The following is a 22,170-nucleotide window of genomic DNA, read 5'->3' as shown; positions in this document are numbered from 1 at the left end:
CCCATAACAATACTCAGGAACAAAATTTACCAGCATTGCACGTTGTGAATGATGTTGCCTTACAAGCATTTCTTCTGGCAAATACTGGAACTGCAACTGAAGATGAGACCTCTGTGTACCATTGTTTTTAGTAATTATATTGTGTCTTTAGGATTGTCGTGGTTTTATCCTCATCACAGCTTATTATGTTGCTTTGAGATGTGAATTAGTCAATAGCTTTCATTTAAAAGCCGATCAGGATTATTACTGTAATGAGTTAATATTATTTCTTGATGGTTGAAGAAGTTTCACTCTTCGGCGTGTTCATAGTTTGAATAGCGTTTGCCTAATAATCAACCACAGAAGGGGAAAGGAGCTGACGCATCTGCAGGTCTGGCATCAAGAAAGATCTGACCCCCCCCAAGAATGTAAAAGAAACATGGATGAACGGAGCAAACAGGCATGTTGCTGTTGCCTTAATGGGGTGGAATGAGACAGTTGAAGTAGTCTCTGAACCCTTGTTCTGTAGGAATGTCCTGATTATTTGGGAGTATCTAAATGGTGATGGGTCGATGATTCAGGAGAGTGCAGTATTTTAATATATATTTAATTTATTGCTTCATTACCATCCTTATGCTCTAGTTGACTGAATGGAATGAAAATCGCTTATTGTCACAAGTAGGCTTTAAATGAAGTTACTGTGAAAAACCCCTAGTCGCCACATTCATCAAAGATGGTACTGTAGTGATCACTAAGCTATGACAGATTTCTTGTTTGGAAGGTGTATACCTGTACCAAATTGCTGATTTGACTGGAATGCTGAGGATATATTTTAGTGTTCCGGATGTAAGGCATTTTTTTCCAAGGCATTTCTTCTGGCTGAATATGTGGTTGTGACATTTGACATTTTCTTTGTTATCTGACACATTCTGACCACCCGAGTTCCCCTGCATCAAATCACTGTCGTCCTCAGGGTAGGTGTTATGTCGGTTCCAGGATCAGGACCATACAGTTTCCCATGACCTCTGTAATATGAACTTCCCCTTTTAGGGGGTGTGGCTTCCACTTAACAAGGAAAACCCCAGCTTGTATCCAAATCAACGCCTGGGTGCAGGTTGGGGAAGGAGACCCTTAGGGGAGTGAACGAGATTTGGATTTGTACTGTAATAAACAGTGTTAATTTCTCCTTATCGTCTATGCATTCTGCTTACTGCGGATTCAACAGTAGGGTTCATTCATGTAGGTGGCACTAAATGTGGAACATTGACGTCAAAGAATTCTGGAATTTTGCACGCATGTTTGTTGGCTTCTATTTCGCCTAGTCTCCCTGATCTTAGAAAACAAAATAGCCCAAACAGTTGGGATTTTCTTTCATCATCTTTTCTCGGAGCTTTTATAACCTGTAAATTGGTGATGCATGTGGAAATACTTAAGGTATTAGATTGAGAGGCTTGATTTTCATTAGTTTAATGTTGTCTAGATTTGTTTAAATGTTTAGTAAACATCTGTTTTAATTTTGATTATTTTAGTTTTGACTTTCAGCTGATAACAATCATGTTTACTAATAATTATCTTTTGGGAAGACTGAATTGACTCCATGTTAATCTTTTGTCCTTGGAGAAAAGCATTGAATGTGAGCAAAATGTGACTTTTTTTCCTTTCCCCTAAATTTAGCAGCAAACACGAGCTGTGGCTTACCCTTGAAGACATTAAGGAAGACCCCTATGTATACATGTGGGACTTACTTGGTAATGCTTAGTGCACCACCAGGAGGATCCGGGAGTTCTGCAACACGCTCCTTGTTTGGTGGTACAAGTGGATTGTCCTCTTTAAAAGGTAAGTCAGTTCTGATTTTTAAACCCCTCTTTACCTCCGTGAATGGATGCCGAATTCACGATCTGATCTTGTTCGTTCTATTCAGTATGTGATGCGTATTGCCTTCTATGAACACGTATTTGTTGCCCCAATTTACTTGTTGTGATGCTTTAAGCCTTTAAGGTCCATAACCATTATTACCATAACCATTCACAGACTTCTAACCATGAGATCTTGTATTTATCATTATTTGCCTAAAAGTATCATTTTGATGCAAAGTTTAGAAGGACAGAATGTACAATTGTGCCTCTGAGATGTGTTTAGTTTGAGTCAGCAAATAGTATGCATCTGACTTTGAGGTTCAATGTAATGTCAGTCGGAGCACTTCCGTGAGACACAGAGGACTTTAACTGCTTTAGTGCATTCCATACCCCAAGGGCCATTTAGTTCACTTGGCTAGACAACTGGTTCAAGCAAGGCTAACGGTGTGGGTTCAATTCCCGTACCGACTGAGCTGAGGTTATTCATGAAAGCCTGCCTTCTCAACCTTGTCCCGTGTCTGAGGCGTGGTTATGCTTGGGTTAAATCACCACCAGTCAGCTCTCCACCTCAAAGCGTCCTGTGGTCACCTTGGACGATGGTGATTTTACCTTACCTTTACCCTAAGTGCATAACCAGTTGGGAGCAAAGTTTTAGTAAGAACAGAAAATGCCGAAACTAGCACGTTGGGTAACATCTGTGGAGAGATCAAAACAGAGTTAACATTTTAGGTTGATGATCTTGCATCAGAACTGGTAAAACTTAGTCTTTGCTTGTCATTTTGATTTTGACCGTTGTCTTTTGCATAGTATCATATGATACTGTTCAGCTGAAACTCCATGATAACAACCTCATCACCTGGACTTGTTGAACAATTGGGTTGAAAAATTACATAGAAACATAGAAAATAGGAGCAGGTGTAGGCCTTTTGGCCCTTCGAGCCTACTCCGCCATTAGAAATGATCATGGCTGATCACCCAAGTAACACCCTATGATTCCTTTAGCCTTAATTTAACTTAATTTAATTTGAAATGGTAAATCATAGCAGGAGAGCTCACAGCTTTGGTTTGCTCCTCTTGCTCCGCCTGGGAATCCAGGAACATTTCCAGTGCCCAGCACCAGCATGTGTGCAGGAAGTGTCTCCAGCAACAGCTCCTGGAAGCCGGGTTTTGAAGCTGGAACAATGGCTGGAGACACTGGAGCATCCACAGTGTCGTGGATAGCATATATAGAGAGATGCTCACAGGCTTAGACAGGGAATCGGTGACCACCAGGCAGGGAAAGCGACCTAGACAGGCAGTGCAGGCATCTCCTCTGTGCATTTCCCTGCAAAACAGATTTACCATTTTGGATACTGTTGAGGGGAATGACTCTCAGGGGATAGCAGCAACAGCCAAATTAGTTGCTGTACTGTTAGTTCTGCTGCAGAAGGGAGGAGTAAAACGTGTGGGAATGCAATAGTTACAGGGGATTCAATTGTAAGGGGAGTAGAAAGGAGTTTGTGTCCACAAGCCAGAGTCCAGGATGGTATGTTGCCTCCCTGGTGTTAGGGTGAAGGATGTCTCGAGAGCGGTGACAGGACATTCTGGAAGGGGAGGGTGAACAGCCAGTGGCCGTGGTACACATTGGTACCAACAACATAGCTAAAGAAAGGCAGGTCCTAAAAGCAGAATATAGGGAGTTAGGAAGAAAAGCGAGAAATAATCTCAAAGGTAGTGATTTCAGGATTACTCCATGTGTTGCCTTACCATGTATTTTCTTTTCACGTACTAAATGATCTGTTTGAGCTGCACGCAGAAAAATACTTTTCGCTGTACCTCAGTACACGTGACAATAAACAAATCCAATCCAACTACCAGTGCCACGTGCTAGTCAGAGTAGAAATAGCAGGATATTTCTGATGAATATGTGGCTGAAGAGATGGTGTGAGGGGGAGAGTTGCAGGTTCCTGGGGCATTGGGACCAGTTCTGGGGGAGATAGGACCTGTTCAAACTGGATGGGTTACATCTGCAGGACAGAACCCTTGGAGATGAGTGACCATGATATGATAGAATTCTTTATCAAGGTGGATAGTGAGGTAGTTGATTCTGAGACCAGGATCCTGAACCTCAATAAAGTTAACTATGATGGTATGAGGCATGAGCTGGCTATGATGGCCTGGGAAACATTTCTGAAAAGGACAGTGGACAGGCAATGGCAGGCATTCAAGGAACAAATAGGTGAACATCAAATGTTGTTTATCCCTATTTGGCGTAAGAGTAGAAAGGGAACTGTGGCCAAACCATAGTTTACAAGGGAAATTAGAGATAATAAATTCAAAGAAGAAGCATACATATTAACAAAAAAAAGCATTAGACCTGAGAATTGGGAACAGTTCAAAATTCAGCAAAGGCGAACCAAGGGATTGATTAAGAAGGGGAAACTGCAATATGAAAGTCAGCTAGCGGGGAACATAAAAACTGACTGTAAAAGATTCTATAGGTATGTAAAGAGAAAAAGATTGATTTAAAAAAAGAATATAAGCCCCTTGCAGTCAGAAATGGAGGAATTCATAACGGGGAACAAAGAAATGGCTGAGGAACTGAATTTGCTTCTGTCTTGACAAAGCAAGATGTGAATAATGTACCGGAAGTTCTGAGGAACACAAGTTTTAGCGAAGAGCTGAAGGAAATTAGTATTAGTATAGAAATGATTTTGGGCACATTAATGGGATTGAAGGTGGATGTATCTCCACGGCCTGATAATCTTCATCCCAGAGTACTTTAGGAAGTGGCCCTAGAAATAGTAGATTCATTGTGGTTGATTTCCAAAATTCTTCAAACTCTGGAATGGTTCCTACAGATTGGAGGGTAGCTAAAATAGTTAGGGAAGTTGCTAGAATCCATTATCAAGGATTTCAATTCACAGTATTTGGAAAGCAGTGGTTTGCCAAAAAGAACAGAACAGCACAGTACAGGCCCTTCGGCCCACAATGTTGTGCCGACCATTTATCCTAATCTAAGATCAACCTAACCTACACCACTTCAATTTACTGTTGTCCATATGCCTAAGTGTCGCTTAAATGTCCCTAATGACTGACTCCACCACCTCTGCTGACAGTGCATTCCACACATCCACCACTCTGTGTAAAGACCTACCTCTGACATTTTCCCTATACCTTCCTCCAATCACCTTAAAATTATGTCCCCTTGTGACCACCCTGGGGAAAGGTCTTTGGCTATCCACTCTATCCATGCCTCTCATCACCTTGTACACCTCAATCAAGTCACATCACTTCCTTCTTCACTCCAGTGAGAACACCCTAGCTCCCTCAACCTTTCTTCATAAGACATGCCTCCAGTCCAGGCAGCATCCGGGTAAATCTCCTCTGCGCCCTCTCCAAAGTATCCACATCCTTCCTATAATGAGGCGACCAGAACTGGACACAATATTCCAAGTGTGGTCTAACCAGGGTTTTATAAAGCTGCAGCAAAACCTCGCGGCTCTTAAACTCAATCCCCTGTTAATGAAAGCCAACACACCATATGCCTTCTTAACTACCCTATCAACCTGGGTGGCAACTTTGAGGGATCTATGTACGTGGACCCCAAGATCCCTCTGTCCCTCCACACTTCCAAGAATCTTGCCTTTAACCCTGTATTCAGCATTCAAATTCAACCTTCCAAAATGAATCAACACATTTATCTAGGTTGAACTCCATCTGCCACTTCTCAGCCCAGCTCTACATCCTGTCAATATCCTGTTGTAACCTGCTACAGCCCTCCACCATCTGCAACTCCACCAACCTTTGTGTCATCGGCAAACTTATTAACCCACCTTCCACTTCCTCATCCAAGTCATTTATAAAAACTGCAAAGAGCAAAGGTCCCAGAACAGATCCCTGCGGGACACCACTGGTCACTGACCTCCAGGCGGAATACTTTCCATTAACTACCACTCTTTGTCTTCTTTCGGCCAGCCAATTCTGCAACCAGACAGCCAAATTTCCCTGTATCCCATGTCCCCAAACTTTCTAAAAGAGCCGACCATGGGGAACCTTTCTGAATGAGCGTACCATGAGGAATCTACTGGAATTCTTTGAAAATGTAACTTGAGAACTAAATGTATTACCTCCAAATTTACAGATAAAATATAACTAGAGTTACATTTGGTGGGTATGGTTTATTTAGAGCTTCAGAAGATTTTATGACAAGGTCTTGCATAACAGATTACTACGTGAAGTTAAATCGCATGGAATTGCAGGTAGTGTCTTGAGATGGATAGAAAGCTGGTTAGCAGACAGGAAGCGAAGAGTTGGAATAAATTAGTCTTTTTCCAATTGGCAGGCAGTAACCAGTGCGGTACCGCAGCGATCTGTGCTAGGACCCCAACTGTTCACATTATATATTAATGATTTAGACGAGGGAACTAAATGTATTACCTCCAAATTAACAGATACAATACAAAGTTGGGTGGGAGGGTGAGCTGTGAGGAAGATGTAGAGATGCTACAGTAGGATTTGGACAGGCTGAGTGGCATGGAAAATGCAGCATAATCACAGAATTTACAGTGCAGAAGGAGGCCTTTCGGCCCATCGATTCTGCACCAGCCTTTGGAAAGAGCACCCTACCTAAGCCCACACCTCCACCCTATAACCACATTTCCACCGTATCCCCGTAACCCCACCTTACCATACCTTTTTTGGACACTGAGGGGCAATTTAGCATGGCCAATCCACCTACCCCTGCATATCTTTGGACTGTGGGAGGAAACCGGAGTACCCGGAGGAAACCCACGCCGCCACGGGGAGAACAAGCAGACTCCGCACAGACAGTGACCCAAGCCGGGAATCGAACCTGGGACCCTGGCGCTGTGAAGCCATTGTGCTAACCACTATGTTACTGTGCTGCCTATGCTGCATAATGTGGATAAATGTGAAGTTATCCACTTTGGTAGGAAAATAGACATATTGTTATTTGAATGGGTGTTAATTTAGAGAGGTGGATACTCCATGGAACCTTGGTGTCCTTGTGCATCATCGCTGAAAGTAAGTGTGCAGATGCAGCAGGCAGTAAAGAAGGAAATGGTATGTTGACTTTCGTAGAGGATTTGAGTTTAGGAATAGGGATGTTTTAATTGTTTAGCCTGCATGCTTACCTTTAGCGAATGGTATATGAGGACACCCAAGTCTCATTGCACATTCCCCTCTCTTAATTTTTAGCCATTCAGATAATTTGTTTTCCTGTTTATGCTACCAAAGTGGATAATCTGACATTTATTCACATTATACTGCATCTGCCTGCATTTGCCCACTCATTCAATTGTCCAAATCACACTGAAGCACTTCTGCATCCTCCTCACAGCTCATCCTCCCACCCAGCTTTGTGTTACCTGCAAATTTGGAGATATTATATTTAGATTTGTAGATATTACCTTACAAATCCTAACGATTGTTGCCAATTATTCACAGCAGCTGTGGCTTATTCTCCCTTTGCCTCCTCTAGATCCTCCTTTTGTTTATTTACTTGTCCTATTAACAACCCTTTTGGCTTGCACCATCATCTCTTTTGTCATTTACATTCCATCCGATCAGTGACCATGTCAAGTTCAGTTGAAAGGCCATTAACTCTATTTCGCCCTTTGCAGAGGCTGCCTGACTTGCGTGTTGCCAGCATTTTCTGTTTTGTTTTCAGATTTTCAGCATTTGAAGTACTTTATTTTCGTCTCAAAGCATTAATAGTTTACATCGAGTATGTGTGTCAAAAATGATTTGTGCAAGAAATGAAAGTTTTTGGCATAATACTTGATGAAGTATGTTGAAATAATAGTGATTCTGTATTTTTGGACATGTAGCACATCTGATATTTTACAATAATAGCTTTTCACTGTTTACATGTATATACGTACATATAAAAATTAAAAATCCCATGAATATATTAGCAGCATAATATGTCTGGAGATTGACAGTATCAATCTCAGACAAAACCATGGTCCAGTAAGCAGCAGCAGGACACTGCTAAAACAATTGCAGTTTGGAGGTTAGTGACTTGAGAGATGGCTGGACAATCTAAATCTGACCTTGCAAGGAAAAAGCAGTGGACAGAAATGAGGTACTTTGTTATGGGAAATAAAAGAAGGGAAATGGATGAGGAGGTGATTCTCTTGTACAATCTCAAGCTGACGTAAAGCTATCGTCCAGCGAAAATAGTGTTTTGGGGAGAGCTAAAATTTATTAATGAGAATAACTTGTGAAGTAAATTTAATTTGGGTGGGGGTGTTCGATATAGCTTGCATTATTATGGTCTTTGTATTGAAGAGGAGAATTATACCTTTTGCGTCTTTCACAATATTTTGAAAAACTGCAGAGTATGAATTTTAACTGGAAGGATGCTAACAATCCTTGCATTGTACTTTACTAACAATGAATATGGAATGACATTGTTTACAATTGTAGAGATTTTGCTTGTACATGGGTACATCGGTATTCGGAGCAGAAGTAAGGAATTCAGCTCTTAGAGCCTGCTCCGCCATCCTGGCTGATCTCTTCCTGGTCTCAAATCCACCTCCCTGCTTGTTCCCCAAATTCCTTGAACCCATTTTTAAAATCAGAAACATATCTACTTGAAATCATTTAATGATTCAGACTCCACCACACTATGGGGCAACAAGTTCCACAGATTCACCACCCTCTGCGAGAAGCAGTTCCTCCTCATCTCAGTTCTAAAATCTACTGCCTCTCAACCTAAATCTGTGACCCCCCTTGCTCTAGATTTCCCACAAGGGGGAACATTTGGCCTACGTTAACTTTGTCAATCCCTCTTAGAATTTTATATCCTTTCGATCAGATCCCATCTCGTTCTTTTAAATTCCAGCGAGTATAAGCCCAAACGGTTTGAGATCATCTCATACCTCAACCCTCTGAACTGCCTCCAATGCCACCACATCCTTCCTCAAATAAGGAGACCACAACTGGACACAATACTCCAGATGTGGTCTCACCAACACCCTTTACAATTACAACAACACTCCTCTACTTTGATATTCCAGTCCTTTTGCAAAACACAGTAAAATTCCATTTGCCTTTTTTATAACATGCTGTACCTGCATACCGACTTTCTGTAATTCATAAACAAATACACCCAGATCCCTCTGCACGGATGCATTTTCATTTGGATGATCATCTTTTTTAGTGTCATAAGTAGGCTTCCATTAACGCGGCAATGAAGTGACTGTGAAAATCCCCTAGTCGCCACACTCTGGCGCCTGTTCGGGTACACTGAGGGAGAATTCAGAAAGTAGTCAATAACATTTAAGTGGAATGTAATATGAGGATTTATAGTTGTACAGTAGATGTTTTAACTGATTTCAGTAGACTGTCATGTTATATACCTGATAATTTTGCACTCTGTCCAATTGCACTGTGGAAACATTCAGTTTCGTTCTTGGATTAATTCTTCCAAATTTGGATAGAACCTTGAGAGTTGTGTAAGATTGGAGTATAATATTGCTAGTTGCTGCTCTGTCACTTATTTTGACAGAAGATACAACAAAATCCTAGAAATCTGCCTCCAGCAACACTCTGGAGTATGTGTACCACACAGACTGCAGCAGTTCAAGGAGGCAACCGGAGTTCAAGGCGGGAATCAAACCGGAGACCCGGAGCTGTGAAGCAACTGTGCTAACCACTGTGCCGCCCCAAAGATGTTGGGCAGGAATTTAGAGTGCTAGACAATGTTAGCAATGGAATTACATTAAAACCACTCATTTGCATCCAAGGAAGATAGTGAAGCAATGAGTAATAAATGTTAGTTTTGAGCTCACATTATAACTTATTGTGCCTTTCTGTTCAGTCCTATCCTCTAGCCTGGTGTTTAACATCGCGGATGGCCAATTTAGCAGCCGGGCTGACCTGATCGATGCAGCTGGCAGTTCCCTTGGGCGGGGTGCTCTAGTTCCAGGACTAGGTAAGGACAATATATTGCATGATTAAAATAATATTGTAAATATTTTGATGTTGAAAGTAGGTTGTAAACCTGTTTAACTATTACTGTAAACTAACTTGTAAATTAAGTGCATTGAAAATGTTGAACATAATCGAACACTCCAGAGGTTACTGATAGATTTGGAGTCGAGATTCTGCGATCCAACATTTTGGTCTGTTTCCACCATTGCAATGTTGAATCTTTTTGTTTTTTGTTGCTAGACTAAGTATAAAAGCCAGGATTTAGCTTGTGGCTATATTGTTCTAAAGTAAAAGAACAATATAAAAGCAGCTATAAATGTAAGTCTGTCTTTATAATAAATAAGAGGTGGTATCCTCATTCACTGAGCAATGCCATTATGACATTACTCCCACTATCCCTTCTCTGTAGCTGTAATAATGTAGTACTTCATCTTTTCCAAGTTGCGTGTTAGGAAATTTTGACAGTTTGCTGATTTCTGTTCCAACATAAGTTAACAGCATGGCCACAGAGGTTTTATTTGTTTAGTATTTGAGTTGCAGTGGCTCTCTTGCCTGGGACAAACAAACTTAGATGACAGTACAAACTGATCCGGTTGGATTTTGTTCAGTGTCAACATTCAACGATAACCTTGCTTAATCATTGTTGAGTAAAATTGTTCTTTGAATTGCCTAAATCATTGAACTACAAGCAGAAAAATACATTTGAAAAATAAATAAATCTTTTGGAGTTTAGGCAAGGAAATGGTCAATGAGTACAACTTTAGAATCTGAATCTTACAGTGCAGATGAAGGTCACGTTTGTCACTATACCTCTGCCAGCTCTGTGAAGCTATACAACTAGCCCTAGTCCGCTGCTTTTTACCCGTTACCTAGCAAAATTTCCCATCTCAATTATACAATTACATTTTAAAAGTTATTATTCACTCTGCTTCCATCATCCTTTCAGGCTTTAAAAAAATCTTGACAATTATCTTAAATCTGCACTTTCTGATGATGTGACAGTGGAAATAATTTTGCCCCATCTCCTCTTCCAAAATCCCTTCTTAATTTTGAATGCCTCTTAAATGTTCCCTTAATTTGGCCTACTCCAAGAAGCACAAGCCCGGTTTTGCTAGCCTCACTCAGAACTGAACTCCCTCATAGCTGGCATTATTTTAGTAAATCTGATCTGTAACATTCCTATTATTTTTATAAATGTTTTAATTGGGTTTTTGAACAAAGTATATTTACCATTATGTACACAGAATAAAATATAAATATATATATATATATATATATATATATATAGAGAGAGAGTGAAGCGCACGCACAAACAAAAAAAATAAATAAAATGACTGGGAGAATATTATGCACTCGCTCAACAACAGTAATTCTGTACGATTGGCAATATTATTTTTAACACAGTAGACATCTGTTTGTGTGGGGGGTGTTGGAAACTGGGGAGGTAGATATACATTTGGCTGCTGGAGAAACAATTACAGAGGGCAATACGTGAATGGATCTGGTGTTGATGTTGTCACTTGCTTCTCCCGGACTCTGTAACATTCCTGAGACGTTAGCATTCTTCTTAAAAGTATGGCTGCAAGAATTCGGTGCAAGTACTTGAGCTGATGCCTAACCAGTGATTCCAAGAAGAAATCAGATCAGAGTTCAACATTTGCAAATCTAATTTTAAAAGAAAATAGCATTATCTCTCCCTTTATGATTCGGTATAAAACAGTGAAAAGTTCACTTCCCTGTTGGTGCAGCCACAATTGCAAACTTTGGGTGTGATCAAATTTTTTAGAGCTCTGATTTTCATTGCCAGAAGGTATCATGTGGAAGTCTCTGGAGTAGCTCTTTTGTGTAACCAGCCAATAACCACAGGAGTATTGGTGGAGGTCTGGAACCCGGCCTCCTCATTTTCTTGGCAACAGAGGTGTGGATGGATGTGGGGGGGAAACAGACTGATCCCCCCTTTGTTGGAGGGTAACAGAAAATGCTGATTAGAATTATTGTGGCTGACTTATTATTGATAAGTTATTGCTCCATAGAACACAAAGGCCGAATCTTTCTTGATTTTTATTGTACCAGTTGTATTTATTTTCTGCACTAGGATCCTGCTATGATGCTATGAACAATATGATTTGGACATGTTCTAGTGACTACATGGATCAGTGGTGCAATCCTGGTAACCAGGCCTTCCATCATGTCTGTCAAAGACTGGGTGTTAGCCACATCATCCCTGAGCCAAAAGGTTAGTGCTTGTGACTGCATTTTGTTTGGCTTGTACATTAATTTGCACTGCTGGTTTAACATTGATTGAATGCAATGGCATTTTTGTTTGTTGCTGTTTATTACTTCTCCCTCCAATCTGTTGACATACCTTTTATGAAAGGTGCTGAATCATACTCTGTTTAGTTCCATCGAGCACTGGCAGAATTACAGTCACCCTCTCAGATAACTATTTTCATTTGCTAGTCTAGGCAGCAAAAAAAAAAAACAACAAAATAACTGGGAGGATATTATGCACTCGCTCAACAACAGCAACTCTACAATTGGCAATATTATTTTTAACACGTAGTAGGCTTCTGTTTGTGGACCTTTTTGCATTTAGAGATCAGCATTCATGTACTCTTTTTAATAAGGACCACCAAATAATATATTCCTCCCTACAACCCACAAGTCCAGGAGTGCTAAAATCAATTCAACTTCTGATCCAAGTTCTATGTGTGATCTGGCAACTCAGCACCAACTGGAGAATGAAGTGATGCCACAGATACTTGAAAACTGAAAACCAGGACTTCTGAAGTGATTTCAAAGCTGCAATCTTATCTTTTGAGTTCAAAGTCGAGTCTCTTAAGTTTCACCTGATCTTTGTACTTTCCTTCAAGTCGTCTGAATCTATCAATGTCACTACTTTGAGATACATGTGCACTATTTTTGATTTGTAGCATGCAAAGTGAGTTTAGTATTATGGTCAACTTCAGGAGCAAAATTAGACTTGTTTGTTTTGTATAACAATGCATTATTTTTCTGGGAAAATCACCAAATATCAAAATATCTTTTATATTGAGCTTCTGTTGACCACTCAAATTGATGGTGACATACAGCAGCAATATCTGAAGGAAGCTGATACCCCAATATTGGATCCAGAAATTATTTATAGCAAATTTAGTTTTATATTTGTGCATTGTGTGAGATTTAGAGGTCATTGCTTATTTATTCTTATTGGCTGTGTTCTATGTTTTAGATGGATCCGTGTCAACCAGTGATGTCATTAACCAACTCCTGCATCATGTGGGAGCGATGTGCATTCATCAGCTCAATTTGTTGACTGCCAGTGCGAATTTACCAATTTCAAACTTCCTGGGAAAACAACACCCCATTGAAACACAACACCTCAGCAGTATCTGCGACATCATGGAGAAGGCCATGGCAAACAAGGACACGTGCATTGTACGCTGTATCCTTATTGTTTTTCAGGTACAGTGAGCCAGTGCATTTACACTTTGACCTTGTTTCTAAAGACAACTTTGTTTTGATGCAAAATGGAGACTTGGGAATGTGCAGCATTGGTTAAAAGATTTACCTTGCAAATGTTGCACTGAAATGTTTATCTGCACAAGGCTGCAGAGAGAAGCAACAAAATGGCGTGCATTGGTTTTATGCTGGCCACAGAACTACCAGTTTTTGAAGCAGTTTAAATTAGACTTCAGTCACTTCAATCTGTTGCTAACGTACCTCTTAGACTTGGAGATCTGTTGCTGATTAACTTGGTTAAATTTCTTGCAGCACTTGCATGAACTATGTGACTCCATGTTATGAGGTAGACATCCTTATTTTATTTGCACTTTTCCATATTAACTAATATACAAAAGCAAGTTCTATTCAGCATTTTCTACATGAAACCAAAATACTAAACTGCTCTCGAGTACAAAAAGAAATACAAGAGAAAAAAAAATTTTCGCCATAAAATGCCATCAGTGTGACTTTTTGACTCTGGGAAGTAATTTGGTTTTTTAAGTTGGGGGGGGGGGGGGGGGGGGGGGGGGCGCGTCGGCGTCGCCAGCAGCCAAACTGGGGATGGCGCGCGTCACAGCATCTGACCTATCAATTGGCGCGGCTGCCCTTCCAGCCACCCAGGGACCAGGTGAGGGGGGGGGGTTGCAGCAGACAATGCCTGTCCCTGTAGAACCCGAACATCCTGCACAGCAGCAGCATTGAAAGAGAGGATCTAAAGCGTTCTCTGAAGAGCCAAGGCAACTATTGCCCCAAAGTTCTTTCTGTATATTTTACACAGTTACACCACATTTTTAAATAAAAAAATATACAGCAGGGTCCCTCGCATGCCACCACAGGACCAGCATTCCTGCATGGAACACCCAGCCAAAGCAACGGCAACAGAAATCATCAATGCACACCACGCCTGCATCCGTTGCATGCAGCCCGTGAATGTCACTTGTCGTCAACTACCAGCCGCAGGCAAACGTCAGCTCTCGGGCAGTAGTTCTGTCGCACAACCTCCAACGAACTGGTCGCAGAACTGTCCAGGCAACAAAATGCACCCAACCAGAAAAAAGTTCCAACAGGGCAGCATAAAACTCGAGAGCGGCTCCCTGATGGACCACTCTGCCGCAGCAAATCACATCGCGAAACAAGAGCAACAGTCAGAAATATTGCGCGATCCTCAGCGGAGGTTGGTCAAATGATGCTGCATCCAGTACTGCTGGAACAGTCAGGCCCCGGACCTGTCCAAGAATACGCACTCCACAAGCTGGCAGAAAAGACTCAGCCCGGCGCTTGCCTTCCATGCCTGCACAGGCTCTGAAAAAACAGCTTTTTCCCTGCCGGTACCAGACTCCTGAATGGCCCTTTAATGGACCAAACTGATCTCTCAATGCATCTTCTCTACTGTTGCAACTCTTTACTCTCAATGTTTCACAATGTCTATGTGTTTACATTGTGTTTTTATCGTATGTCCTATACTTTTCATGTAAGGAGTGATCTGCCTGGACTGTACGCAGAACAATATTTTCACTGCACCTCTGTACACATGACAAATATAAATCTAAAAGCACCACAGCAAGAACTCTGTACCTTCGTTCACTCAAAAAAGATTTTTTCGGTAGGGTGTCACGGGTGAACAGGAAGCACGCCAACAGCATTTCATCTTAAATCTAAACTTGCGCTCAACGCCCAAGTGCAACACCACAGAAGTCTGAACGGTAATATGTTCTTTTAAAACTGCAGTAACTTGCATGGAACTCGTCTGCTCATTAGTGCTGTAAGCTCCCCCAAAATGGATGGGGCAGCTTATTAGCACTGATATAAAAGTTCAGCCAGTGCAGAGCTGACCAGAAAGGAGAGGGGACCCGGTGAGGTGTACGCTGCCTCATATAGGTGATATTGTTTGCTGAATAAAAATACTTTTAAGCAGCTCATTGGACTCCTCTCACTTTACTAAACTGCCAATGAGGATGAATTGGTGATTGGGCTGAGATTAATTAAAGGAGGGTCTCAAGATGTGATTAATTCTTCAAATTCTTCAAGTAATTAAGAAAGCAAATGTAATGTTGTCATTTATCTCAAGAGGCTTGGAATATAAAAAGCAGGGATGTACTTCTGAGGCTTCATAAAGCACTAGTTAGGCCCCATTTAGAATACTGTGAGCAATTTTGGGCCCCACACCTCAGGAAGGACATACTGGCACTGGAGCGGGTCCAGCGGAGATTCACACGGATGATCCCAGGAATGGTAGGCCTAACATACGATGAACGTCTGAGGATCGTGGGATTATATTCATTGGAGTTTAGGAGGTTGAGGGGAGATCTAATAGAAACTTACAGGATAATGAATGGCTTGGATAGGATGGACGTAGGGAAGTTGTTTCCATTAGCAGGGGAGACTAGGACGCGGGGGCACAGCCTTAGAATAAAAGGGAATCACTTTAGAACAGAGATGAGGAGAAATTTCTTCAGCCAGAGAGTGGTAGGTCTGTGGAATTCATTGCCACAGAGGGCGGTGGAGGCCGGGACATTGAGTGTCTTTAAGACAGAAATTGATAAATTCTTGATTTCTCGAGGAATTAAGGGCTATGGGGAGAGAGCGGGTAAATGGAGTTGAAATCAACCATGATTGAATGGTGGAGTGGACTCGATGGGCCGAATGGCCTTACTTCCGCTCCTAGGTCTTATGGTCTAAGTTGTAAAATAAATATGTCCTCAAGCCACATAAAATGAAATCCATCCACATAAACCTGCTATGCAGGAGGGGGGCGGTCATGTGATGTGAGCACAGGAGCAGCTGCGTTTTTGCAGGCTCTGGTGGCACTAATAACCCATAACTATTTGATCCTGATGTGTATGACCTGTTACTTTGCTGGAAGGTCCTGGTTGAACTTTGGTTACATGGAGCCAAGTTAAGAAACTCTTTGGTCGGATGAGGTGGTCGAAGATGGTCGGGGTGGGGCCCAGTTCACAGTAGCAGTTTCCCTGGTGAATGGGCCTACACCTCAGTGATGCTGTTGGCGTTGAGATGAGATGATGGCTGCCATTGTGACTGAAGTTACGGACAATGGTCGACAAAAAGAATAATCAACAGAGAAGATTAACAAATGGTACATCAACAAAACAGTGATTGGTTACAGTGCGGAACAAGGGGCCAAACAAAGCAAATACATGAGCAAGAGCAGCATAGGGTGTCGTGAATAGTGTTCTTACAGGGAACAGATCAGTCTGAGGGGGAGTTGTTAAGGAGTCTTGTAGCTGTGGGGAAGAAGCTGTTCCTATGTTTGAATGTGCGGGTTTTCAGACTTCTGCACCTTCTGCCTGATGGAAGGGTCTGGAAGAAGGCAATGCCTGAGTGAGCGGGGTCTCTGATAATGCTGTCTGCCTTCCTCAGGCAATGGGAGATGTAGACAGAATCAATGTGGGGGGGGGGCAAGCTTGTGTGATGCGTTGGGCTGAATTCATCACACTCTGCAGTTTATTGCGATCTTGGACCGAGCAGTTGCCATACCAAGCTGTGATGCAGCCGGATAGGATGCTCTCTATCGCACATCTGTAGAAGTTTGGGAGAGTCGATGCAGACATGCTGAATTTCTTTAGCTTCTGTTGGAAGTAGAGACGTTGTTGGGCTTTCTTGACTGTTGCATCAACGTGAGTGGACCAGGACAGATGGTTGGTGATGGTGACCCTCAGGAACTTAAAGCTATCGACCATCTCCACTTCGCAGCCATTGATGCAGACGGGAGTGTGTGTCGTGCTTCATTTCCTGAAGTCGATGATCAATTCCTTGGTCTTTCTGACATTTAGAGAGAGGTTGTTTTCAGTACACCATGCAACCAAGTGATTTGTCTTCCTCCTGTAGTCTGATTCGTTGTTGTTTGAGGTAACCCCCCACCACAATCGTATCATTCACAAACTTATAGATCGAGTTGGAGTTAAATCTTGCCACACAGTAATGGGTGTATAGGGAGTACAATTGAGGACTGAGCACACATCCTTGGGGGCCCCAGTGTTGAGGACTATTGTGGAGGAGGTGCTGTTGCCTATCCTGACAGATTGCGGTCTGTTGGTGAGGAAGTCGAGGATCCAGCTGCACAGGGAGAGGTCAAGTCCAAGATTGCAGAGTTTGGTTATTAGTCTTGTCGGCATAATGGTGTTGAGGGCAGAGCTGTAGTCTATGAACAGCAGTCTTAATTAGGTGTCCTTGTTGTCGAGGTGTTCGAGTGTTGATTGTAGAGCCAGGGAGATAGCATATGCTGTGGACCGGTTGCGGTGGTAGGCAAACTGCAGAGGATCGAATCCGTCTGGGAGGCTGGTAGTGGTCTATCTCATGACTGGCTGCTTGAAGCATTTCATGATAACGGACGTCAAGGCCACCGGTCGGTAGTCGTTGAGGCAGGCTACCTTGTTCTTTGGTACTGGTATTATGGTCTTCTTTAAGGAGATGGGGACCTCCCGGGTGGAGGAGTGAGGTGTTGAAGATATCTGCGAATACACTTGCCAGCTGGTCTGCGCAGGCTCTGAGTGGTCGCCCAGGGACTCCGTTGGGGCCCATCACTTTCTGCGGATTCACTTTCAAGAAGGCGGCTCTTACCAAGACTATAATAGTGGGTATCTGTATGTCCAGGGCTGTTGAGACGACTGGCACTGATGCATTGGCTGACTTCTCAAAGCAGGCATAGAACTTGTTCAGATCATCGGGTAGGGATGCTCCAGCCCCAGATATTCCACCTGGCGTTGATTTATAGCTGTGATCTTGTCTAGGCCCTGCCATAGTCGCCATGCGCTAGTGTCATTGGCCTGGGACTCGAGTTTTTTTTTAATTTAGAGTACCCAATTCATTTTTCCAATTAAGGGGTGATTTAGCCTGGCCAATCCACCTAACCTGCACATCTTTGGATTGTGGGGGTGAAACCCATGCAAATACGGGAAGAATGTGCAAACTCCACACGGACAGTGACCCAGGGCCGGGATTCGAACCCGGGTCCTAGTGCTAACCACTGTGCCACCGTGCTGCCCTACAAGGAACCAAACATAACATTCCTCTGTACTCTCTCCAGTTCAATCACATTCTTCCTATAATGTGGTGACCAGAGTAGACGACACACTACTCTTGTTGTGGACTTAAAATAGATTTTTGATTTAGAACAATAGATTTGTTTGGGTAAGACTGTAAAGGGATATGGAGAAAAGTTGAGTAAATGGAATTGAGATTCAAGGGGCTGGTTTAGCACAGTGGGCTAAACAGCTGGCTTGTAATGCAGAACAAGGCCAGTAGCGCGAGTTCAATTCCTGTACCGGCCTCCCCGAACAGGCGCCGGAATGTGCCGACTAGGGGCGTTTCACAGTAACTTCAGTAACTATTATTATTATTATTATTAAATCAGTTATGACTTAATTGAATAACAGAATGGGTTTGAGGGGCTGAAAGGATCAGAATCATAGTATCCCTACAGTACCATTGAGTCTGCACTGACCCTTCGAAAGACCACTCTACCGAGGCCATATATCCCACCCTGTAACCTCACTCTAAGGGGCAATTTAGCATGTCCAATCCATCTAACCTACACATTCTTTTTTTAAAATAATTTTTATTGGAATTTTTTACAGAAAATATAACAAAAAGTATAGCAAAAAGCAGTAATATGCAACTAACAGCCCCATAACACCCACAATTCCCCCCATACAGTAACATCACATGTATCACATTCCCCCACCCCCCCCCCCCCCCCCCAAACGAGAGAACTTAACCATAAATTAAAATTAGATAAATCAAATTTAAATAAAATAAGCTAACATAATCAACGCCCCCCCCCCCCCCCGGGTTGCTGCTGCTACTGTCCCAGTACCCTATCGTTGAGCCAGAAAGTCGAGGAAAGGTTGCCACCGTTTAAAGAACCCTTGCACCGATCCTCTCAGGGCGAATTTAACCTTCTCAAGCTTAATGAAGCCCGCCATGTCATTGATCCAGGTCTCCACGCTTGGGGGCCTCGCGTCCTTCCACTGTAGCAAAATCCTTCGCCGGGCTACTAGGGACGCAAAGGCCAGCACACCGGCCTCTTTCGCCTCCTGCACTCCCGGCTCTACCCCAACCCCAAAGATCGCGAGTCCCCATCCTGGCTTGACCCTGGATCCCACCACCCTTGACACCGTCCTCGCCACCCCCTTCCAGAACTCCTCCAATGCCGGGCATGCCCAGAACATATGGGCATGGTTCGCTGGACTCCCCGAGCACCTGGCACACCTATCTTCACCCCCAAAGAACCTACTCATCCTCGTCCCGGTCATGTGGGCCCTATGCAGCACCTTGAATTGGATGAGGCTAAGCCGCGCACACGAGGAGGAAGAATTTACCCTCTCCAGGGCATCAGCCCATGTCCCGTCTTCGATCTGTTCCCCCAGTTCCCCCTCCCACTTAGTTTTCAGCTCCTCTACTGACGCCTCTTCCTTCTCCTGCATAAGCTTGTAGATATCGGATATCTTCCCCTCCCCGACCCAGACCCCCGAGAGCACCCTGTCACTCACCCCCTTCGCGGGGAGCGCAGGGAATCCCTCCACCTGCCGTCTAGCAAATGCCTTTACCTGCAGATATAACCTACACATTCTTGTGATGGTGGGAGGAAACCAGAGCACCCAGAGGAAACCCATGCAGACACTGGGAAAAAATGTAAACTCCATTCAGTCACTCGAGGTGGGAATCGAACCTGGGTCCCTGGCGGTGTGAGGCAGCACTGCTAACTACTACGCCATTGTGCCGCTTATGTGTCCCTACATTAAAGGAGATAGAAAGTGGTGGCAATGTAGTGTCTTCACTGCCAAATGAGTGTAATTACAGTATAAAAATGTATTTAGGTTATTTCATTAAAGATGTGCAAATAGGAATTTTATAGTAGGAAGAGATGATGGGAATCATGCACAGACATGCCCACCTTTTTTAGCATGACCGCGTATTATGGAGGGAGTGCATACTGAAGGGTACATTGCAATATTTTTTTTGCTGAAAATTTATAAGGTCTTTTAGGATATGGAATTAAAAAATGAAGTAATAACTGGGCTAGTCTGATTTATAATGGTACTCCAATTTTTTGTTTGTAGGTAATATTCAAATTTTTCTTCAACCCGCAAACAGAGCGAAACCGTGAGATTGTGCGTCGGTCTGAACTACTGCTCTGGCAACTTTTAAAGACTCCTGTTGACAAAATTGGCAAAGAGATTCAGAGGGAGGTGTGTTTGGCTATTAGGTAAGTGAATAATTCCGCATGGCATGTTGTTATAAAATTACTTACTTCGGTGTTAAAATCTGATTCAGTGACAAGTATCGATGTTCTTCGAATCATCTTGCTGGGTACTTAATTTAATGCTGAAATCTGAGAAAACAGATTAGGAAGGTAATGCCACTGCACACTGTGCAGCTGTTTGAATTTTGGAAAGGAGGTTTGTCGATGTAGGCCCAAAAAGATCATTTCTGCACCCTAATCATTCAGCCAATAGCCACAAAAATGTGATGGGGTGAGTCCCATGGCGTAACACTGGTGGGGTGACCTGTCCTGATACAAAATATTCAAAATAGGACCTACCCGAACCCACTTCACTGCCTGGGCAGTGCCAGAGGGAAATGCCCAGGTGTAGTCTTCTCTCCCTTGAGTGGTGCACTCACCTGAACTCCTTTGGAAGATTCTGTTCACCTGGTCCATGCTGTGGGAGACTTGTCATAAGCGTAGAGGCCTGATAATCGGATGGAAATTTAAACCTCCTGCCCCTCACCTTGAACTTGTGTCCCCTCGTAACTGGCCTTTCAACTAAGGGGAACATCTCCCTATCCACCTTGTCCATGCCCCGCATACTCTTATACACCTCGATCAGGTCGCCCCTCTGTTTTCTGTACTGCAGTAAAAACACCCAAAGCCTATTTAACCTCTTTTCATAACTAAATGTTCCAATCGAGGCAACATCCTGGTGAATCGCCTCTGCACTCCCTCCAGTGCAATCACATCCTTCCTGTAATGTGATGACCAGAATTGCACACAGTACTCCAGCTGTGGCCTCATCAAAGTTCTATGCAACTCCAACATGACCTCTGCTTTTGTAACCTATGCCTTGATTGATAAAGGCAAGTGTCCCATATATTTTTCACCACCCTATTAACCTGCCCTTGTGCCTTGAAATCTATGGACAAACATGCCTAGGTCCCTTTGTCCCTCGGAACTTCCCAGTGCCAGGCCATTCATTAAATACTTCCTTATCAAATTACTCCTTCCAAAGTGTGTCACCTCACACTTTCCAGGGTTAAATTATATCTGCCAAACGGGAACTGGTATCCCTCTTAAGCCCAGAAGAAATATGGAAATGTATCGATTGGCTGCAATCTGGCAACGCCCACAGTCCTGACTGCTTCCATCTGAATTTCATAAGAGGTTTTCAGAGCAACTAATACCCTTATTATTAGACATCTTCAATGATTCACTGTCTTGGGATCACTATCCCCGATCCTTGCCCAAGCCACAATCTCGGTGCTCCTTAAAGACGGTAAGGACACAGTAGATTGCGGGTCTTAACGATCCATTTCACCCCTTAACACTGATGCTAAACTATTGACTAAAGTCCTGCCAACCCAGATGGAACCCTGTCTCCCAACTATAATATCGGAGGACCAGACCGGCTTCATCAAAGGTAGATTGTTATCAGCCAATATCTGACATCTCTTGAGAGATCTTTGATAAATTTGGATTTGGCTCCAAATTCTCCTCCTGGGTTCGTCTGATGTACATTGCCCAGAAAGCTGATATCCGCACAAATATGACCTCCTTTGAATATTTTCTGTTAGGAAGAAGCACGAGATAGTGCCGCCCTTACTCCATTACTCTTTGCGATGGCCTTTGAACCGTTGGTGATTACATTGGGGTCAT

At 42.9% G+C, this 22,170-nt stretch overlaps 1 protein-coding gene across 1 annotated transcript in view; it reads left to right on the top strand.

Annotated features, from left to right (window-relative positions):
* Positions 1–22,170, top strand: part of LOC119951523 (probable E3 ubiquitin-protein ligase HECTD4) — a 415,771-nt gene that overhangs the window by 155,243 nt on the left and 238,358 nt on the right. The window contains 5 exon segments of the mRNA XM_038774748.1: positions 1,654–1,815; positions 9,664–9,777; positions 11,872–12,012; positions 13,009–13,241; positions 20,360–20,505. Of these exon segments, the coding sequence (XP_038630676.1) occupies positions 1,654–1,815; positions 9,664–9,777; positions 11,872–12,012; positions 13,009–13,241; positions 20,360–20,505 (796 nt within the window).

This window comes from Scyliorhinus canicula, chromosome 1 (assembly GCF_902713615.1).
Source record: "Scyliorhinus canicula chromosome 1, sScyCan1.1, whole genome shotgun sequence".
In the NCBI taxonomy this organism is placed as follows: Eukaryota; Metazoa; Chordata; class Chondrichthyes; order Carcharhiniformes; family Scyliorhinidae; genus Scyliorhinus; species Scyliorhinus canicula.
Note: the sequence above shows the minus strand (reverse complement) of the source record. Positions and strands in the feature narration are given on the sequence as shown.